The 20696-nt window shown below is 40.2% G+C and overlaps 1 protein-coding gene across 2 annotated transcripts; it reads right to left on the reverse strand.

Annotated features, from left to right (window-relative positions):
- Nucleotides 1–196: 196 nt before the first annotated feature.
- bib (big brain) lies at nucleotides 197–12366 on the reverse strand. Of its 2 annotated transcripts, XM_064692371.1 has the most exons (6): nucleotides 11864–12366; nucleotides 9926–10092; nucleotides 8875–9001; nucleotides 2217–2424; nucleotides 401–1612; nucleotides 197–337 (listed from the first exon to the last, which is right to left on the reverse strand). In XM_064692371.1, exons 1-6 carry the CDS (start codon nucleotides 12052–12054, stop codon nucleotides 197–199), a joined length of 2046 nt encoding a protein of 681 aa, XP_064548441.1. In that variant the 5' UTR covers nucleotides 12055–12366. The 2 variants fall into 2 exon arrangements, with proteins under 2 accessions (XP_064548441.1, XP_064548440.1); XM_064692370.1 differs by having other exon boundaries at nucleotides 197–1612; nucleotides 11864–12364.
- Between the last annotated feature and the right edge of the window lie 8330 nt (nucleotides 12367–20696).

The raw sequence follows: 20696 nt of genomic DNA on the forward strand, positions 1-20696 counted from the left end.
TAAGCTAAATGCTAGGACTTTGCGTACATTTCCTTTGGATGCCCGGACTACTGTCGTTGTTAGCTGTGAGCTAAAACAAACTGCTCTGCTTGGCTAGGCTGCAGCTGTGCAGGGTCATGGTGCCCGCGGGGTGGATCGCTAGTGCGGCGTGTATTGTTGGCGGCGGCGTCGTTACGGGGCCCCAGGAGAGCCGCTTTCAGTTCGGTCGCAACGGCAACATGCCATAATGCTGCTGATGCGCCTGTTGCTGCTGCATCATCATTTGCTGCTGCTGTTGTTGTTGTTGCTGCTGCTGCTGCTGCTGCTGTGTTGTTGTGGTCGTGATCGTCGGGGGCACCTGCGATGTGGTATAGGTAACGGCACAGGTAGCCGGCTGCGAAACAACAACGGGTGCGCTCACCTTGCGCTCCGATTGCGTGCGTATGGGCTGCGGATGAGCCGCATTGGGTTGAGGCGGAGGCGCATACATCAGCATGGGAGGCGGCGGCGGGGAGGGCTCCACGCTGGGATGACGCGCTGGCGGCGTGACTGCCGAGCCATGATACGACCCATACGAACTATCGTCGGATTGCGCCGACTGGCCACGATTGCGCGGACCGGTCATGCCATAGAGCTGCTGCTGATCCCGACGCTCGAACTTGTGATTGCCATCCAACGGTGTGGGATTGTTGCGTGAACCATAGACCGGCTGGAAGCCCTGTGGTTGCGCCTGTGGCTCCGACATGAGCTGCGGTGCTTGATGCAGTTGCTGCTGCTGCTGCTGCTGTTGTTGCTGCTGCTGCATGCCAACTGGCGCCTGCTGCTGTTGCTGCTGCTGCTGCTGCTGTTGTTGCTGTAGAGGCTGCTGCTGTCCGCGCATGGATCCACGCATGGCATAAATGCTCTCTGTACGCTGTTGCAGTTGATTCTGCACGTTCTGGTTTTGCAGATGAGACGATTGAGTTGCCGTGACTGCCTGCTGATGCTGTTGTTGCTGCTGTTGCTGCTGCTGCTGCTGTTGCTGCTGCTGCTGATGTGTGCGTAGTGGGTAGAGGCTTTGTGCTGGGACCAGCGGTCCAGGACGTGGCACAATGTCACGATTGATGGCCGTATTGCTCTTGGCATACACAGACTGCGAGCGGTTCAGATTGCTGCGGGTCAACGTGGGCGAGCGGCAGTAGAGCGAGCGAGTGCCGCCATAGAGCGGCTCCTGTTGCTGCTGTTCGTACTTGGAGGAGAGCGGCGGTGCCGTGTACAGATTCTGGCAGTAGTTGCCAGCGCCTGCATTGACCACGCCCATTTGCGGCATGTTGGCAGCGGCATGCTGGACCGGCGCGGCACCGCCACCATTCGATTGCCCACGCGGATAGGTGCCTTGGGATTGCTGATACTTATTCGGCTTCTCCATGTCCATGTCGTAGTTGAGCTCATCCTCGGAGTGTATGGAGCTTGAGTCGTTGTCAATGCTGCCCTTGGTATGTCGCCCACTGCGCCGAGAACTGAACATGTACTCGTATACCAGGCCAGAGGCCATGCCGCCAACGAGCGGACCGAACCAGTATACCCAATGGTTGTCCCATTTGTTGAGCACAAACGATGGACCCAAGGAACGCGCCGGGTTCAGATATGGCATCTGCAATGAATCCGAGAGAAGGTCCAACTGTTAGAAACATTTGGGATGTGGGAGTGAAATATTTCTCTAGGAGTATAAAACAACACGCAGCCAAAAAACTTTTTCTAACTAGGAAAATATTGTAATCACAAGAATAAGTATAGGTCCATCAATTTATTTACTAAAGCCTGAAATTCTTGAATATTTTGTTTTTCAGTTTAAAGAACAGACCTTTTTCGAATATCAAATTGAGGAACCGCATTCCAATCAATAAATTGGTTAAAATTAATTTTTTGATTGCGTGTTCGCGAGTCCGAAATCGTAATTCAAATCGATATAAATTTCATTTTTATAGTCCAGCTTTTAAATCTGGCTAAATATTTGCTTTTAATTTTCTGGACTGAGCTGAGCCTCGTTCGACCCTGACTTGTGACTAAATTAATTATCTCTCCCAATTTCTCGGTCCCTTTGTTGACTGTGCCTGTGCCTGTCATGCTGCGATTTTTGCACCATAAAAATACTTAAACGGCAGGTGCGTTTTTACTCGACTCTCGACTCACGACTCCAGAGGCGCGGGATTTTCGTCGAAGCATTCCTCAAGCATCATTATCAATGTCAAACTTACCGACACAAAGCAGCAGGCGCTGTATGCCGCGCCGATGGCGAACGCCGAATTGCCCATGAACTTCTTAATGGCATCGGTGGAGACGAAATAGCAGAGCACCACGACAAAAGTCAGTATGAATTCCACTCCAAAGCGTTCCCAGGCGGCCAGCGCGGCGCTGTGAGAGATCGCCGCTTGCAGATTGCCCTGATAGCCCGGCACGGTGACACTGCGAACGAGAGAGAGAGAGAGAGAGCAAACCATTTCCATTGATTACTGATTGCGGATTGACAAAAGTTTAGCACTCATATAATAATTTAGCCTACACGTAATGCCTCGTCAACCACGCTCAACACGCTTCAACATCCACTTCATACAAGTACATATAGATATAAATAATGAGGAGAGACAACGCATAATTTAGATTGCCAAAGTTTCAATTGGCAAGTGGCAAAAGTTGTTGCCTATTTCTAGGCTGTGTGCGGTGTAAAAGTTTTTGGGCTTCTCTTTGATTTATGAACAATTCAACTTTCATGATAATGTTAATGAGTTTAATGACAGGCAGCTGGTGTCAACTTATAAGCGGAAGTAGAGAGTTAACGTTGTGCTGAGTTGTAATGGAGCTTACTTGCTTACTTGCATGTTTAAAAATTCAGAATAAAAAATTTATAACAAATTAAAAATTACAAAAATATGAGAAAGTTTGTCTAAGCAATTTGATAATCCTTATTTAGTAAGCTGTTGGGTTAAATATATTTTTAAACAGACTTAAATGCATGTTTAAACTGTCAAATATAGATAATATATAGAACCTTAATGGACATCACCACGGTGTGCAGACAAAAAACTGTGTTGGTAAATTTCTCGCTTCACACATTATGAGAAATGTTGAATAAATATTTGTCAAGATTTCTGTAAACGTGAGCAAGTGCAAACCGCAACGACAATTGCACCACATCACCGGAACATTGAATAGCTGCGAAAATCCGGAAATAAACGCTTTCACAATGCACTTAAAAGTACTTGAGCAAATAGAATGAACAGCCAGTGCCGGAGTTTCAGCACTCACTCAAACTGAAATGGCATTGAGTGGGTGGGTGAACGAGGAGCAGGATGCCGGGATCTTTTGCAGTAGCAGGTGCTAAAAGTGCAAAGGTGAGCGGGACATATCTCTGCCGGCTTAGCGGCAATAAGCGGCAGCTTTGTGGGAAAACAGCTCTGCCAATAGAAAAACCGCATAGAAAATATGAAAAGCTCAAGCTTGAAAGAAAAATGCAAAAAGTGTGTGTGAAAATATTTTTACAACCATGTGCTATGCACACATAATACCGCTGACCAAAACAATTTTTCACTTGACTGAACACTTATTAAAAATTGATCGCAAAAAAAAGGAAGTGAGCATACTGCAGTCGGGTGAACTCGACTGCACAATGCTCGCTCACAGTAACAAAGTATTGCGAGATATTCCAGCCTCCTAGTGGGCGTGGCTCAAAAATATAGACACTTTAAGGACATACGCGATTAGAAGTATTTCAAATTTCAAGTCTTTATTTTAATCCAAATTTAATTATTTCCCAAAAAGCGGTCCGGTTTTAAATAAAAATAACAGTAATGTTAAAAAAAAAACAAAATATAAAAGTCTCCAGCTTCAATAGTGTCGAAAAACCAATATACTCTTTTCACTCTGTGAACGAGTGTACAAATAATCCTTTGCTTATTGCTGCGTTAGTTTGATTTTGGAATTTATTTTCTCGCTTACTCATAAATGTATAAAGTGCTAATTTTACAGAGCAGCGACACAAAACAAACACACAAACACACATAAACACACACACTTACAGCTAAGTAGCAGGAAATAGCAAAATGTTACCACAACTTTATGTGCCGTTAAGCTTTGCAGCTTCTCTTCCTGGCCAAAATTGTTTGCGCACGATAAACGCAAACAAAAAGCAAAATACAACAACAGCAGCAAAAAAGAGCAGAAAAATAAAAATAAACATTTACTATTAAAAGCTTACAACAAACTGCAAACTTGAACTATAGCGGTAGTTCCCAAGTGTGCGAAAGTGTGTGTGCGTGTGCTCGTGTGTGTGTGCGTGTGCTTGGTTTAAAAAGGAAACACATTTCCTCGCACATTTGTTGCCACCACATCCGCATGGAAAGTGAGGTTATGTGTTATGCTCGTGGTCTATGGTCTGAGGGGGGGGGGGGGGAGCTGGGAATTCCAACATTAGCACTGACTCTAACCCGGAGTTGTTGTCTTTGGTATTTCATAATAATTGTGCATAATCGAATTTATGCAATTTAAGCCAAATTTGTTTATGTAAAAGCTGAACACGGATTTGTTGTAAATTAAACATAATTTTTAAACTATTCAAAGTGCTCTTTAATTGCAAATTCAACACATACGCACATTAAGGTTGAAGGACAATTAAAATTGCCCATAAATATTCATACAGTGGCCGCAATTTATTGACTGTGCCACAAAGCAATTAATTATAAATTTCAAGTAAATATTTTGCCCCTACACTGGTCACAAAATAATGTAGCAAATGCATACAACAGATACAGTTGCAGATACAGATACAGATGGAATAGGAGCTGTTGGTCGTGGCTCCAATTGCGCTCGAGGTGAGTGTGTCAGGTGTGTGGCATGTAACTGGACCAGCTGTGCGAGGGGCGCAACAACCGGAAGCACCAAACAGGATGCCATTTCCATGGAGCCTGGCGATAAGCCGAAAGCGGCATCAAAACGAATTACTGAACGCAACTGTGCACAGATTCCATTTCGTAATTGAATTGCCTATGTGACACGAATTGATTTTGGATATCGATTTGTGCCCTTTCAGAGCAGGAAGCGCATTTCCATGCTAGATACAAATCAACCCGCCTAATGAAGGCATAAGCCGCGATTTCAACTCCCAGGCACAGGCACAGTGCCAGTTAAAGTTAAAGGCACGCAGTCCGTTTCGTATTGTGGCATTAAAAATTCAAATTTCGACTTGAAAATCCTGTTTTTATGTGTATCTCTCTCTCTCTCCCTTGTGGAACTACTGTAATTTTTGGGCGGCAGGTGTGTGCCTGTGCCTGGCCTGAGCTCGTTTATGTGCTGCTTTTTCCAGCTGCCCTTTCGGGCTGACCAACCAGAAAGGAGCAGCGCCGGCGAGACACGTGTTTGATTTCAAGTTTCCGACGCATCCTGCGCAGGCGCAACGACGGGATCGGAGACGGTGGCGGGGACGGCAGCGGGCAGTCACGAAAGACGGCAACCAGTTGAACAAAGACCAATGGCAATGTTAATTATGCGTTTTTCGGGCTCTACCTGATTTTTATCTTCCATCATCTTCAAAAGGCTGCTCGGGCATAATTTGGAACGTGCTTGGCGCACGTTCGACCGGCCAAAATGAAAGGCAAAACCAAGCAGTGTACTGAATCCTCATTGAAAATCCTCGGAACGCAACTGGCATAACAATAACTGAACAAACGAGATCTTAAAATATCGCATAGCCGGATATCGATACTTCAAAATGCTGCGGGCCTGTCATACACTTTTTCTGAAGAGTTTTTATTTTTACGAAAAAAAAAGGAAGGAAAAAATGTAAAATAATAAAGTGAGCTGCCTTCAAGTGCGTTTTTAGCTGCAGCATTTGTCTGGCCCACGCTCCGTCGCACATGCGACACATGTCTGCCAATTAATGGGCAGAGGCGACAATTGATATGTGACAGCCAAGTGGAGTATGCCTAAAGAAGAAGTGCCACATCTCTATGAGCTTAAAGTTAGCTGGCAGCAGGGTAGGTAATTAAATTCCTCTCTTAGAGCCAACTAATTCTGAGCCCCAGTTGTAGCTCTGGGGTATATAATAGGATGTGTATATACAACACAATGCCCACTTCGATCATGCCATCATCAGTCACCAGATACGAAAAGTCCACACACAATTCCATAAAGAAAACATTTATCAAGGGCCTACCTTAAACATGACATTTTGATTTTAGCGTATATGACAAAGAAGGTTAGCTATGCGTAGATTGGCTCAAATGTATGTCAGACAATATATAAAATATAAGATACAGAAAGTCAGACAATATTTGTTTGCTTGCTTTCAAACTCTTGCAACCTAGAAGTAATTGCCACCTGCAGCTTATATTTAACGTTTTTAATAGATCTTTAAAATAAACTTGAAGCAGGTCGATTAATTTGTCTCGTTTGCGGAAGTAGTGGAAATTATATTAAAAATAAAAAAAATTAAATAAAATTATATATTTGCCCTGCTCTCACGATTAGGTCAGCTGCTCTGTTATATTTTATTATTATCAGCATAAGACTTAACCTTGGCAACTTTTTTATTTAGGCCTGCAAAAATAGACTTTAAGTTTAGGAATTTATTTGCCCATTTTAGAAGGTACAGGCTCTCTGTGGCTAAAAGAACGGCCAAAGTTTCTCAGAAATCTCCAAATCTTGAAATCTTGAATTAAAATTGAAGACGTCGTTAGTTTTGTGCTGGCTTCAATCTCGGCTAGAGCCGATCAATCAAACGACCGGAGCGAGAACTAATAATCCGCCCCAAAACCACAAAATCGACTGCCAAATCTAAACCAATTAATCAACACACACGCACGCACACTACTTGGTAAAGATACTTTTGTGGAAACATATGTTTCGACTAAAACACAACTCGAACTCGACCGGGACCCTTTGGGAAGATGCAGAACGACAAAAAAAAAAGAAGCAAAAGATACGAACCTGATCGGACTGGCAGCTGAAACATGTTTCGGTTCCAGCGGCTACTCGGATTGCGCGTCTGTAGAAAGCAAAGATGCCAATGCACTTAAAAAACAACAAAAAAGAAAAAAACAAGAGCCAGGGGTAAAATCAACAGCAAAACAGATGTTGAACAGACCCAGAGACACCGAGGGGCAGGCTGCGCAGGCGCATTAACTTTCCAAAAAGGAGTTCAACGCACAACAACAACAACAACAAATTGGAGCGAAATATTTTCTAAAAACGCTGCGCAGTCGCAAACGAAGAAGCAGATATTTTTCTTCTCTCTCTCAAACTTCTCACTCTTCCGAGGACAAAGAGTGTTTCACGCATATCCTGCGCACAGTTTGTTATCTAGGCATAAAAGACTCTGACAGGCCGTAGAAAGATTTGGTTGTCTCTGGTTATGAAGTGCGTATCCTCGCGTGTGTTTGTGTGTGCATCTAGGCGGCACATGGTGCTGGCCTCGACAAAGGAAGCCGGTCCTGACAACAACGCATTTTCAAAAAAATGGGAAATCACGTCGCCAGCAGCGGCAGATGTTTTCTCTCCAGTAGATAAACGTGGGTAGAGACTGTAAACTCCTAGGTAAGGTAAGGTAGATCTACCTGCGTACTATGCAGGTGCTTGTGCGTAACGGTGTGTCTGTGTATGTGTGTGTGTGTGCAGAGGACACGACGTTTACCTGCATATCCTATTTATACATTTCTCTAGCTCTTTCCCCTCTTATTTTTTTTTTTGCACATAAACTTCGTATTTCCTGTAAATGGTTTTTGGTAAAGTGTCCTTGTGTACAGTCACCGCATCGGCCGTTAGTGATTTGAGTGACATTGAGCACCTTGTTGGATTTAATTCGGAAATTGTTTAGCATAGCATATCCTGCTGCTGCTGCTGCAGCAATTGCCAGCGGGCACCTAAGCCCAGCTCTGTCCATGCCCGGTCAAAAATACTTTACATTGAAATGAATTTCATGCTCAATGCAATTTACATATACTCGTTTTAGCCAGAACCAAAGCAGCTTAAAGTAAAGGCTGTGCGATTCTACTTGGAAGCTATAAAGTTATTTGGAAATACTTGGCAGCTGATGAATGATGACAAAAGCAACAATTCAAAAAGTTGCATAATAAAAATAATTCCAAGACTTTGCCTATCTATTTGCTATACACTGAGAGAAATATAATAAGGCAAACAAGTAATCTAACAATATAAAATATAAAATTTTAAGATGAAATATTTAACAGAAATGCAAAAATAAGAAAGCTTAATTTAAGTTTCGAGCGCAAGTCATATTCTATAATGTCCCAGACAAATGTCAAAGCATCCATTATTATATCTAAATTTTGAAGAATAATACTTTCATCTTGATAAAAAGAATAGCAATAATAAAATATATATATTTTTGTTTATGCAATTATATTGCATACGAAAGAGGTCTCTTTATCTCTATAAATATATAAAAATAAATATATGTATAAATATATAAAAATAAATATATATGTATATATAAATATTTAAAAATAAATATATTTATAAATATATAAAAATAAATATATACATAAATATGCAAACATAGATATATATCGCTTTAATATAAATACTCCTCACTTTGTTTTAATTTAATTATTTTTGAGAGTTAACCCAACATATGATTGAACGTATATAAAACCTTTCAGTTCATTCGTCCACAAATACATAAAAAAAAATAGTATATTTTAAAAATTATATTTGCAATTAAAATAGAAAAACTATTAAGCTTTTGTCTATTCTAAATTTTCATAGTGTTTTTTTTTATAATCTATGTAATCTACCAGCATATTCCCTGACAAGCTCAATTTCAATCTCTGGAAGTTCTAATTTCTGAGCGAGCAATTAATCAGCTTAGCTCTTTGCTAAATACTTGGATATTCATTGACTCACCCGTAGAGCAGGGCGGCACCTGCGATGCCTCCGCCGCACTGGGCGGTCATGTACATGGCAGCTCGTATTGGGGAGATGCTGCGCACCACGCAGCAGGCCAGAGTTACGGCCGGATTGATGTGAGCGCCTGTGTGGTGGAAGGGAAAAATGCAGATAAGTGGATTAATCATTAAATATTTAACAAGTAAAAAGTTGCCGCTGTTACAGGTAAATTGCCATAAAAAATATGTCATGTTATAGGTATTAAAGTGTCAAAGCGAGGAAAATAATAGAGAAATGCGCTTAGATGTGAATAAAGAAAATAAACTTTATAACATTTCCTATATGGCTACGAATGCTCTCTCCTTATTGATATTGACAGAGGTTTTCTGTAATCTTCAAATCAGCTGACCCTACTATACAATATAAATATTGAAGAAGCTTAAAAAACATTTTGACACTTTCGGGGAATATATCATTTCCAGTTGAAGAGCTGACATCATAACTTAATGCGCAGCCAATTGGCTGTGAAAAAGAAAAAGTATACAAAATGCAACTTAAAGGCAAAATCATGAACACATGTTCTCCGGCGGACTGGGCGGACTGGGGCTCCCCCAACTGTAACTTCAGAGATATGCTGTTTTTGTGGAAACATTTAATTGCCCTGAATGTCAACGCAGATGAACTCAAATACACGGGGAAGTTGTACAGAACAGAAAAATAACAGAGAGGCAAGAGTAGAGGACTACAAGTGCGCCCGCCGAGATAAGAGGAGGACTGAAAAGGGAGTTGGAGTCGGCGTCGGAGACGTAGACGGAGCGCCTCGGACGTGGGCGACAACCACAGTGCGTTGGCTTTTCGTAAATTAAAAAAATAAAAACCAAACGAAAAATATGTGAAATGGGGTTCTTGCGCCGGCTGCTGCTGCTGTTTGGTGGCAGCAAAATTCCCACGGGCGAGCTTGTGCCCAAACTCCCTCCAGAGAACAACAACAACAAGAAGCTGGCCGCAACAGAAAAACATGCGACACTTGTCGCCTGTTTATTCGTTTGTTTATTTTGTTTTGCCTTACCCGATATATGTAAAAAGCACTGCGTTAACGTTGCCATCGCCAGGCCGGAGGCGAGTGCAGTGGCCAGAAGCACGGAGGAGACGCTGGCACCCACACCGGCGCCCGCAGCTGCGCCACATACGATGAACACATACAGGAACGAGGCTAGGCACTCGCTGATGATGGATCTGCAAAGGCACAAAGAGACAAAGAGAGAGAGATGGTGAGAGATGGTGAGGAGTGAGGCACAGATACTTCAGTTGGGGCATGTCATTTCATATGATTAAAGTAAATATTCAAGAAATTATGTTGCGCTACAAATTGCACACAATGTTCGCCTTGTTCGGCGCCTTTTCGCCTTTTCGCATGCCCAAGCAATGACAATTAAGCACACAGAGGGGCGAACACAGTCACAGCCGCAGTCGCAGTCGAGGTTCCAGATGCAAACCCTAAAATCGCAGAACCAGGGACAGCAGCTGCTGACTGCGGAGTGCCGATTGCCGGAGGTCTTCGTCGTCGCTGGACAGCCCAACAGCAAACACATAAAACACAAACGGACCCCGCCCTTCTTTACGTCTGGCCATGCTCGCCGCCTCCAGCTCCCCGCCTCCAGCTCCCCGCCTCCAGCTCCCCGCCTGGAGATAACGAAAAATCAAACAAACTGCACCGAAGCCAACATCAACATCAACATCGGAGGGCCAGCTGCAATTTGGTTGCCCAACTTTGCATTTGTTAATTTCCATAAAATTTCTTATTTAACTTTTGCATTCTGATGCCCCCGTAATTGTAGCTAACTATTCCCATGCCGGGCTCTAGCTTTTTATGCTCCGGCATTATGCGGAGCTGCTGTCATGGACACGCAAGTCGTTAAAGTCAAACTTTTGTTTAATATTCTTAAATTACAAATAATTAATGAGCACAAAAAACTAAAGGAAACTTATGTAAACTGCGTTGGACAGCTTTGCTTTTTGCACCAACAATTAAATTACTTTATCGACTTACAGCGAAACGATAATTATTTGAAAATATAATGCAGACTGACAAAATACAATTTCAATAAAGCAAAACTTGGACTAAGAATTTTAATGGTTTCTGCTACACTGAAAGCAAATAAAATTCTACAAATTATACATTTTAGTTATTATGGAAAAAATTGAGAAATAAAATAAATAGAATTCAAATTCAACTGAGGATTTATTACCGAAAAACCAATTGCTTTCTAAGAAATCTTTTTCTCCAAATATTTCATGTGGAAATGAAAGCAAATTATATAACGAAAATTAATATTATTATTATAAAAACTTTGTTAGCTAGAGATTTTAAAGAAAGGTCTGTCGATTCATAAAAAAGTGAGTTATATATATAATGAGTTATTATAAAGGAATAGAAAATAGGAAATTAGGAATTTCACTGAAGGTATATTATAGTCGAATTTATGAATTTTGAAAAACACGATTTAATTGTTGGGAGTAATTCAATTAATATAGATAAAAGTTATTATGATAAAATATTCTACATATACAAAAAATGTATACAATTAAATGTTGTTAAGAATGATAATTCCCCATGGTTAATAATGCAAATAATAAGTAAATAATTATGATGGGGAATATTCAAGTAAATTAAATTGATCGATAGGCCATTTTGTTCATCTCTTGATAAATAACAATATAATTTGCTGCGCTACAGCAATCCACACTTTGTTGCAAAGTTTGGACAAATATTTGCGTGCTAATGAGAAGTCTTCAAGTTTCTGGCAAAGACAAACACCAAGCACTTAAATTTCACTTAGTTAAGCATTATTCAACTGGCCGTGACTGCATTATGCACAAAGCTACCGACTGGCATTCACATAAAACAATAAACTAGCTAAACAAAGGCTGCGATTACGACTCCGACTATGAGCGCGACTTGCAGTGGGACTGGGACTAATGCTAATGGTTAGAAGCCAATGCCCACCTCCAGAACTCCAGGGTGCGTATCTCGGCCTGCATGCTGCGCTTGGGCGCCTGCAAGGTGCTCGAGAGTCGATTGTTGATGGCGTTCCCGTGCGAATCTTTGCGCATCGCCTCCAAGCGCTCAAACAATGTGACAATGTGATAGTCTATATTGTGCTCCAGCGGCATTGTATGCAGACTCTCGTCGGCCATAGTTGGTGCGCTGTCTGACTGCCTCTTTGTTTATGTTTTCGATTGGAGTTGATGGAAGCGACTTAGTTTTTGGCGCTGATTACTTGGCAAACAAGCGACACACGCGACAGATTAATTAACGAAATTGTCTTAGGCAAACATTTTGTTCAGTTCGTTGGAAGAAAAACTATGCACTCGCAAATTGCACTCAATTGATTTCAATTGCAACGACAACCGACGGGACGATGTTTTTGAACTTTAACCGTTTTGGATTTTTATTATGCTGGGATTCGACGCGAAAACACGACCGTACACAAGTGCGTATTGCGAGCGAATGCCGAACAAGTTGACGCAAAAAACTCACCATCACCAACATCGACTGAAACAACGCCACCACCACCACTGGCTGCTTGGGCAACTGCCCACACCACCGACGCAGCATTGTCTGTGGCCCTATGTTGAATAAGCAACCCTCGCAGCGCGGTGAAGTTGAGAATACGAAAGCCGAATCAGGCAACCTGTTGGTCAACATAAATGTCATTGATGATGATGACGATGATGATGTTGCTGTTGAAGATGATAATGATGTTGTTGGTGGTGGTTGCTTTTTCGGCAACTGGCAACATAATGAAAAGCGTCCGTAACTTGATTATGCAGCTATGATCAATAACACTGATTTTACGTGCAGGCAACAACAACAACAACCCGAACCAGACTCGGACTCGGACTCCCAGGCTGCTCAAGCATCTGCTGGATGCTGGTCTTGAGTACGTCTCAGCTTTCGTTGAATATGCATAAGTATGGTCTTTGATTTTACGGTACATTAATAAAATTAATATAATATTGATCAATGAAAAGTGCAGTATATGCTTAGGGTGATTCCAACGGGAGCTTGAATTTTAAATGGAAATCAATAAGGGCCAAAATTAAAATTTTTTATCCGAAAAAAGTTGCATACCTAGAAGAAGAGTTAAAGATATTAACCCTAATCATAAGATTTTATTCAAAGCATCGCCAAATATTATTATTGATTATAAAAATAAAAAATATATAAATTTTTTTATAAAAATCCGTAAAAATTAAATTATTAAATATTATTTTATTAATCACAAATTAATAATTAAATAACGAAAATTATAGTTCAGATAGATACATTAAATACAAAAAAAAATAATAATTGTAAATAAAAGGAAGAAACCCGTAAAGTATGTAAATGAAAATATAATTTAGAATTGTTTATTCTGAATATTAATCAAATTAAAGAACTGACAAAGAATATAGTAAGTTAGAAAAATTAAATAGCAAAAAACATTTGAAAACATTGTTTTCAATAACTGAAACTATTTTAAAATGTTAATATATTAAAAGTTTTTTGGGAAAAAGGAAAATATGAATTCAACATAAGATTATTCACTTTTAACAACGTTTTTTATTTGCTTTTCAGCTTGAAATAAAATAAGTTAGCACAGAATTAAAGATTCCATGCATGGCGAACCCTAGTCAATTTAAATAACCAAAAGATTTTGACAAAAAAAGAAGAGTATCACATTTTACGCACCACTAAATACTATAATTATGAGCGTTCACCACTTGATACCTGTCGATTTTTAACCTGTCCGCATGCCAGCGTGTGTGTGTGTGTGTGTGTGTGTGTGTGGAGGAGAGGATGCCTCGCTGGATGGCATCGTGTGAGCGACATAGCGAGCCCAATGAGCTGTGAAAGTCAAGAGGCATACCAAAAAACCAAAGTAAAATCAATCACAAAACTGCACTGCAACAACAACAAAGGGCCAAGCATTTGTTTGGGGTTGGGGGCGGGGGGGGGGGCATTGCAAGTAAGCCACAGACATTTTTGGCAGCGGCCAGTTCGGCTCAGCTTTCGCACAATCTTCGGATGGGGCGGTAAGGACGTTACCCAGATTGCGCCTTATATGGGCGGGGACGAACGACAACGACGTCGACGTCGACAAAGGGCAGCCTCTGAGCGTGGGAATTTTTGTTTTTGCACGCTCTTCTTTTTCTTTTTTTTTTTGCTGGCAACGTCCAGTGTCAGTGCCTGGTCCATGTCCATGTCCAGGTCTACATCGAGGTCGCACGGGGTCGTTCTTTTTGCCAGTCGGCCGATCGACTGGTCGTAGGTAATAATAAGATGTTTTGTTTCAATCACATCGTCGCATCATCGCCGTCTTGTATGCATATGCCCTGGACGAAGGTGAAGGCGATCGTTGTGCTCCTTTAGTTGGGATTCCTTAACCATTACCCATATTTGAGCTTCTCTCGTTGTTGTTGTACTTGGTTTTGGTTTGTTGCTGCGCTTTTGTTGTTGTCTCTTATCTGTGCACTCGGCGGCGTCCAAAAGATCTTCTTTATTGTAGGTTGCGGTTCTTAATGCTGTTGCTGTGGCAGTTGCCTTTGTTGCCTTATAGTAGATGGTGTCATGATGGAAGCCGCCAGCCCCGAATGCCCTGGAGGACACTACGGTATGAACTCTTGTACTCGCCGTCTAAGTAGTTAATTGAATGTTATGTTAACACTTTTATGTATACTTTGTCGTGATTCATAAATTACTATATCATTTATAATAATAGTCTATTGCACAATACATCGCCATATAAGTACTTTGGTTAGCGGGCAGTAATGTCTTACTTTCGTGATATTTTTTGGGAGATGTGTATATAGATTTTACTCGAGAAAAATCATTTAGTTTCGTCTGGTAAATGTATTTGAGTTATAAATAAGCAATTAATATGACCTGTCGTCAAGTTGTCTTTCAAAGGAAAATCCAAAGTATTTCAATTATGTCTAATTTCAAATAATTTTCCAACTCTTTTTTTTATAGTGTTGTTTATGGAGATGTGTATATAGATTTTACTCGTAGAAAAGCATTTAGTTTCGTCTGGTAAATGTATTTAAGTTATAAATAAGCAAATATAATATAAAATATATAAAAAGGAAAAGCCAATGTATTTCAATTTTGTCTAACGTCAAATAATTTTCCGGCACTTTTTTTTGAGTGTTGCAAAACTATCTTTAACTGACTACAAGGAACACATCCTAACTGCGTGGTGGGCGCATATAAAGCTCCGCCTTCGCTTCACACAGATGATGAGGATACAAAAGAACGGCGTGACTTATGAGTGGATTAAACGTGGATACCTGCCCCACTGCATCGCACTGCTCGATGCCGGCACTGCCAATTGATCACCTGCAATCTGAGGTAGGTAACTGCCTTGTCGACGCTCGGTTATGTGAGCTGGTCATAAAACAATGCTGGGAATCTGCCAGACTCCTTGGTGTTTTTTTTTCGTTTCTCGTTTTTCGTTTCGTTTTGTTGGTGTTTGCGGATTGTTTGAGCAAACTTAACAAGGTCAAATTTGTTGTGGCTTAATTTGCCGTCTCGGTGTGTGGGAAAAAACCGTCCAGAACTGAACTCGACTTCAGGAGGCGTTAAGCATATGATAAGCGAAAATTGAGGCAGAACAAAGTTAATAGAAACGATTCCGCGTAGAAACTTTTGGGCAGTCGAAAGATGTTTAGATTTGAAAAGGTTGCAATATTAAAGCTGAGATTTAGTTAAAGAGATTTTCCGGGAAAAGTTAGATGAAAGGAATTTTCTTTGGATAAACATACTGATGTTAATTAGTAATTAGTGATTAGCTAAACGAATTAGACTCTATAGAAAATAAAATAAAATAAATGATATTTATTTTTATATTACAAGGCCCTCATCTTTATACATATATAATTTATGTAAATTTAGCATTAATCCTTGAAAAAATCTGTGATATTTACGTTGTTTTTTTGATTTTAAAAGATGTGAAAATTTTTCAAAAATATTAATACTTTTCCTTAAAGACTTTTACTTACAACATTTAAAAATAAAATGACACGAAAGCAATTTCACATAGTCAACTTTCAGATATGTTTTGGCACTCATGCTGCCGACAACCCTTTGACCCAGCCAAACCGCAACAGACAAATGGCTAAAAACAAATTTTCCATATCCATGGCTCACTAATCGCTGTGAACAACAACATATGCAAATACCAGGGAAAAAAAAGAAGAATAAACCAAAAGCAAATTCACAGCACACAGCACACAGGTCACAGGTTCGAGTTCAGTTTTAAGGGCAGTCCAAAAAATGTTTCAGACAGTGCTCGACACGTGCTCCACACTCGCAGCCGCAACCCTTTCTATCTGCTGCACTTGCACTGGATTTGGATTGTGATTCAGATTTTGATTCTGATTCGGATTCGGATTCGGATACTGCACGCACTAATGATGCGGCATTATTTGCATATGCCGTTGTTGTCGCCCGTTTTGATACTGCCCAGAAAGGGTTAAGGGTGTTCCGCAGGGGTGCTGCCCGTTAATGCAGTGAATTATGTGCGACTGTTACAGTTACGATAATTTATGCATGTTACACACAGCTATTGACTTGTCCCTGTGACGTTCCTGTTTTTTTTCTCTCCGACGTCAGACCTTAAAGGTTTTTTAATGATATCCCAACAACAATCAAAGCCAAAGGGTTAGCACAACTTGCAGTTCGCAATTTCCAGCTTTATAGTTCAACAATGGCGATTGCCATGAATGGGCTGGATGCCGGATTCACAGAACTGACAGCAGGCGGAACTCCTTTTGCGGTCGGTCTTCATTGGGCACAGGTGCAGAAGTGTTGATTGTTGTGGTTTCAACTTTGAAAGTGCCAATAGCAGAGCATTTCGTGGGAAACTGCTCAATTTTTGGGGCTTCCAAAAGCTATTCTCTTCTTTTTTTTCTGGTTGAATATGCACACTTACACAGTGGGCTGATCATTGGGCGTGAATCCGCTTGAGGCACTGAGAAGGTTCGTCATGGAGCAAAACCGATGAAATGTAGAGAAACGCTCCATCGAATCTAGTCTATTTGCATGTGAACCAAGCTTTTTTTTTAATATGAACCAACCTTTAACAAAACCAGAAACATCCGAAGCGAAACTAGCAAAAAAATATATATATGTCTGAAAATAAAACATTTAGCCCGCGTTTTGTATTTGAAAATATTTACAAATTTAATATTTTCAGTACAACGGGCAATTGTAATTCATAAATTGAATTTTTTGAAGCAAAACCTGGGCCTTAGGATGAAGAAATCCAGCTCTCCGAACAGGCGAGGAGCTGGTTGAACATAATATTAATCAAAAATGGAAATACATTGAATATAATCAAAGCCCGAACCTCAGAAAATATTCATGTACTTACTTTAAAGCCCCCGACCTATTAAGCATTCTTGATGATGGATATTTTAAAAGTTTCTCTAAAAAATCATTAGTTTTCTTTTTGTATATAGTTTTTGGAACCAATTAAACCGAATTCTAGGGTCAGACATAATATCAAAAAAATATAAGGGAATAGGGTCTGGAACTGCGAGCTCCGGCTGATTGATTTACTTCTCTGCCCACATGTTCCACTATTATGAGCCTCAAAAAACAAATTGAAAACTTAAAAATGGTGGTTCAGCCACGATTGGCAACAATTCGCGAGCAATTCATAAAAATGTTCACAGTATCATAAAAAAAAAAAGAAAATGAAAAGAATTGCAAACCGATATCAAATGCTGTGCCTCGAACAAATCGATTTTCGGTTATTAGGCGTCACACAGTCATTAAAAATTTTGACAGCTTTTGACAATTTATTGATGTTTCCACAGAGCGCGCGACAAATGATAATACTAAAAAAAAAAAAAAAGTCGCCAGTTCGAAATGTTTGACCTGTACAAATTGCAAAAAGTGGACAAATGTTTGCCCGGCTGCGATTCTCGAGTGGCGGCTGCGCCCTCCAACCCCTCGGCGCGATAATTTGATTAATTGAAAGTCAGGCAACCTTTTTTCTTTTTTTTTTAGCCCTGCCTCTCCGGCCCGGGGGTTGCAGGCTTGCTCGAACGGGCCACGGCGTGATTAAATGATCGTTTGGCTTGCCGGAGGGTCGGTCGGTCGGTCGGTCGCTTCAAGTAGCTCTATTGTATTCACATTAACAGGTTTGGAACAACCCACCCATTTTGCCACTAGCCCTCATACCACCTTATCTGGCTGTATCGTTTTTTTTTTTTTTGTTCGCGTTTTATATGAAATTTAAATATCGCATTACACACAGACACTTGATTTTAAAGCCGGCCGCATTCAAATGTTTCACTTGTTGGGTTCGTTATGTGGGCTCGCTTGGGTTTGGTCTGCTTTTCGGTGGTCGCATTTGGTCTCTGGACAATTTTCGAGCATGTGTTTTTTAGTATAAAATTTAAATCTGTTGTCTGCTGTTGATTATGCGATAAACTCCACTCTGCTGGGACTCGCGTTTTCTATCGCTTTTGGACAGTTGTGTAATTGTTTTGCCTCAAGTGATACTCAATGGACTGCGGTTTTCTCTACCCCTAGAAAATTGGCCTCCTTGTGGCTTGGCCTTAAATTTAAAGCACTCTACTTGGACGATTTTGACTGGGTTACCTTATATACATATATATGTATATATTTTTTTAGATTTTAACAACAAAAGGTTTATTCAAATAGGTATAAAATAAAAACAAAATATATTCCGCAATTCTAATTATTTATTAAATAAACTATATGTGTACTCCAAATTCAACTTAAACTTAATGCATTATATATACCTAATAATTGAATTTGCATATTTTTATTTTATCACAAATTTCTTTGATATAAATAAATCAAACTGTTTAATATTCTCTGGAATTTTGTATATTTAATGTTTTCTAAAGTCCTGCTTCTATAGTATAAATAAAAAATATAAGAAGCTTTGCAAATAATCTTATTAAAAATACGTATATACATCTATATTAATGCTCTCTATTTGTGATACAATGCGAAGCTGTCAGGTCGATTCTAGGTAATTGCCTATTAAATACATTGAAATGCTTTTACTTCACATAAACGCCTACTAACACGCACACACACACAACACACACACAGAGAGACACATACAAAAGGTCCTTTAGAATATTGTCACATTAATTATCTCAAACTCCAGAGTCGACTAAGTGCAGGGACAGGCGACATTTTGTAATTTTCTGGCACAATGCCCCAAAATGTGGTTGCCATTGGAGTTGTTGTTGTTGTAGTTGTTGTTGTTAGTGCCACGCCCACATATGCAAATTGATTTTGGCTTACAACTCAGGTCGGAGTCACGTCAACGCCAAAGGACATTCAACCTGTGCTGGCCAACATGCCATTTGTCATGAGTGCTGCTCCTTGATGCGATTTCATTTATTTTCCATTTACAATTTCACGCAACTCTCGCCCCGTTCAGATTCCCCCCCCCCCCCCTCTCCCTCAGCTCACAGCCTGCGGCTCATTTGCATATTTTTCGCCAATTATTATTTGCATATGCAGAAAAGTTCCCTTCTATTGTGCTTCAATCTAATGCGATTCAGATATTTCGCGCCCATTTGTTCGATTCGCCTTGCAATTTGCGTTTTTTACGATTTGTTTTGCTTGGCCCCGTGCCCGTCCCCGTCTTCGTCTCCCCCCTGCTGGCATTGATCTCATAATCGACTCGAGTTGTTGCCTTTTGATTGGCACTAAAAAAGCAACAGCAGGCGCTGCAATGAGTTCTTTACTATGTAGCTTTATGGCTGGCTGTTATTATAAGAGGGTCCTCATATATTTGCATGAGCCTTTTTTTTTGTGGTTTGCCAATTTTTGATAGATGATGCGTGAAAAACTTAAATGGCGCCCGAGCAGGGACCAGGGGATGTCATAAATTGCGCATTTCAAACAAATTGTTGTGGCCTACGTAAGTGTTATTCAATGAGGACCTTCTGCTTATTTGCATATTTGATTAATATGTTTTTTTTGTTTTGTTTTTTTTTTTTTGATTTTCTGTTTTGGGTGATTTTTTATGGAAAAATAATAAGCATTTTATTTGAGGGGTGAGCACCAGACAATTGACTGATTTGGAAAATCGAGGGTATAAATGTTGTTTTTTTATGCTAGGAAAGAGAGAAAGGGAGAGAGAGAGAGGGAGGGAGGGAGAATGAGAGAGTGCCAGAGAGAGGGACATTTAAACTATGATTTTCCTATTTAGTGGAGCTAAAGAATGTGATCGATTTAAAGTATGATATGGAATACATTTTTCTTACATTTTAATTTCAATTTGTATTATTAATTTTTCAGCCTAATGCATTGGCGAACAAGGCTACAATTAATAAATGATTAAAATGAAGGTACTGAGACAGATTAATAAAATGAAAAATGGCGCCAATAATTTGATGTAGTTAAATTTATTTTTTGTTTAAAAACATTTTAAGTTCCGCAGCCTGCATAGCCAAAAGAAAATTCAGATATTAATGGACTTTTTTTATGTAATTTTTTTAATGTATTAATATATATAATTACTTATTCAAATCACGCTTACCTTATTTTATATAGTAATACGATTTAAATATTATAACTTTTTCCGTTTATCAATAAAGCTAAGCTCCATCAATGTGAAAATTATGGCTAAAGTAAAAATGTTTTTAATCGTTTCGACAGCTGCATCTTTCAAATGCAAATCGCAGGACAAAGACAAGGACAATTCACTGTGCCTGCCTAGAGACCAACAGCAAGTGCTGCTGCAGCTCCTGGAACTGCTCTGTCTCTGCCGCTCCTGCTGCTCCTGATGCTGCTGTGT

Source organism: Drosophila montana, unplaced genomic scaffold (assembly GCF_035044405.1).
Source record: "Drosophila montana isolate Dmon_TW-CO22-7 unplaced genomic scaffold, ASM3504440v1 contig_3581_1, whole genome shotgun sequence".
In the NCBI taxonomy this organism is placed as follows: domain Eukaryota; kingdom Metazoa; phylum Arthropoda; class Insecta; order Diptera; family Drosophilidae; genus Drosophila; species Drosophila montana.

Bases quoted from the DNA above. Each gene is read 5' to 3' on its own strand.
- bib (XM_064692370.1), bottom strand. From the start codon at position 12,054: ATGGCCGACGAGAGTCTGCATACAATGCCGCTGGAGCACAATATAGAC. The intron at 10,093-11,863 runs GTGGGCATTGGC...GTGCCTTTGCAG, and splicing joins CGCACCCTGGAGTTCTGGAG to ATCCATCATCAGCGAGTGCC. The intron at 9,002-9,925 runs GTAAGGCAAAAC...TCCACCACACAG, and splicing joins GTGCTTTTTACATATATCGG to GCGCTCACATCAATCCGGCC.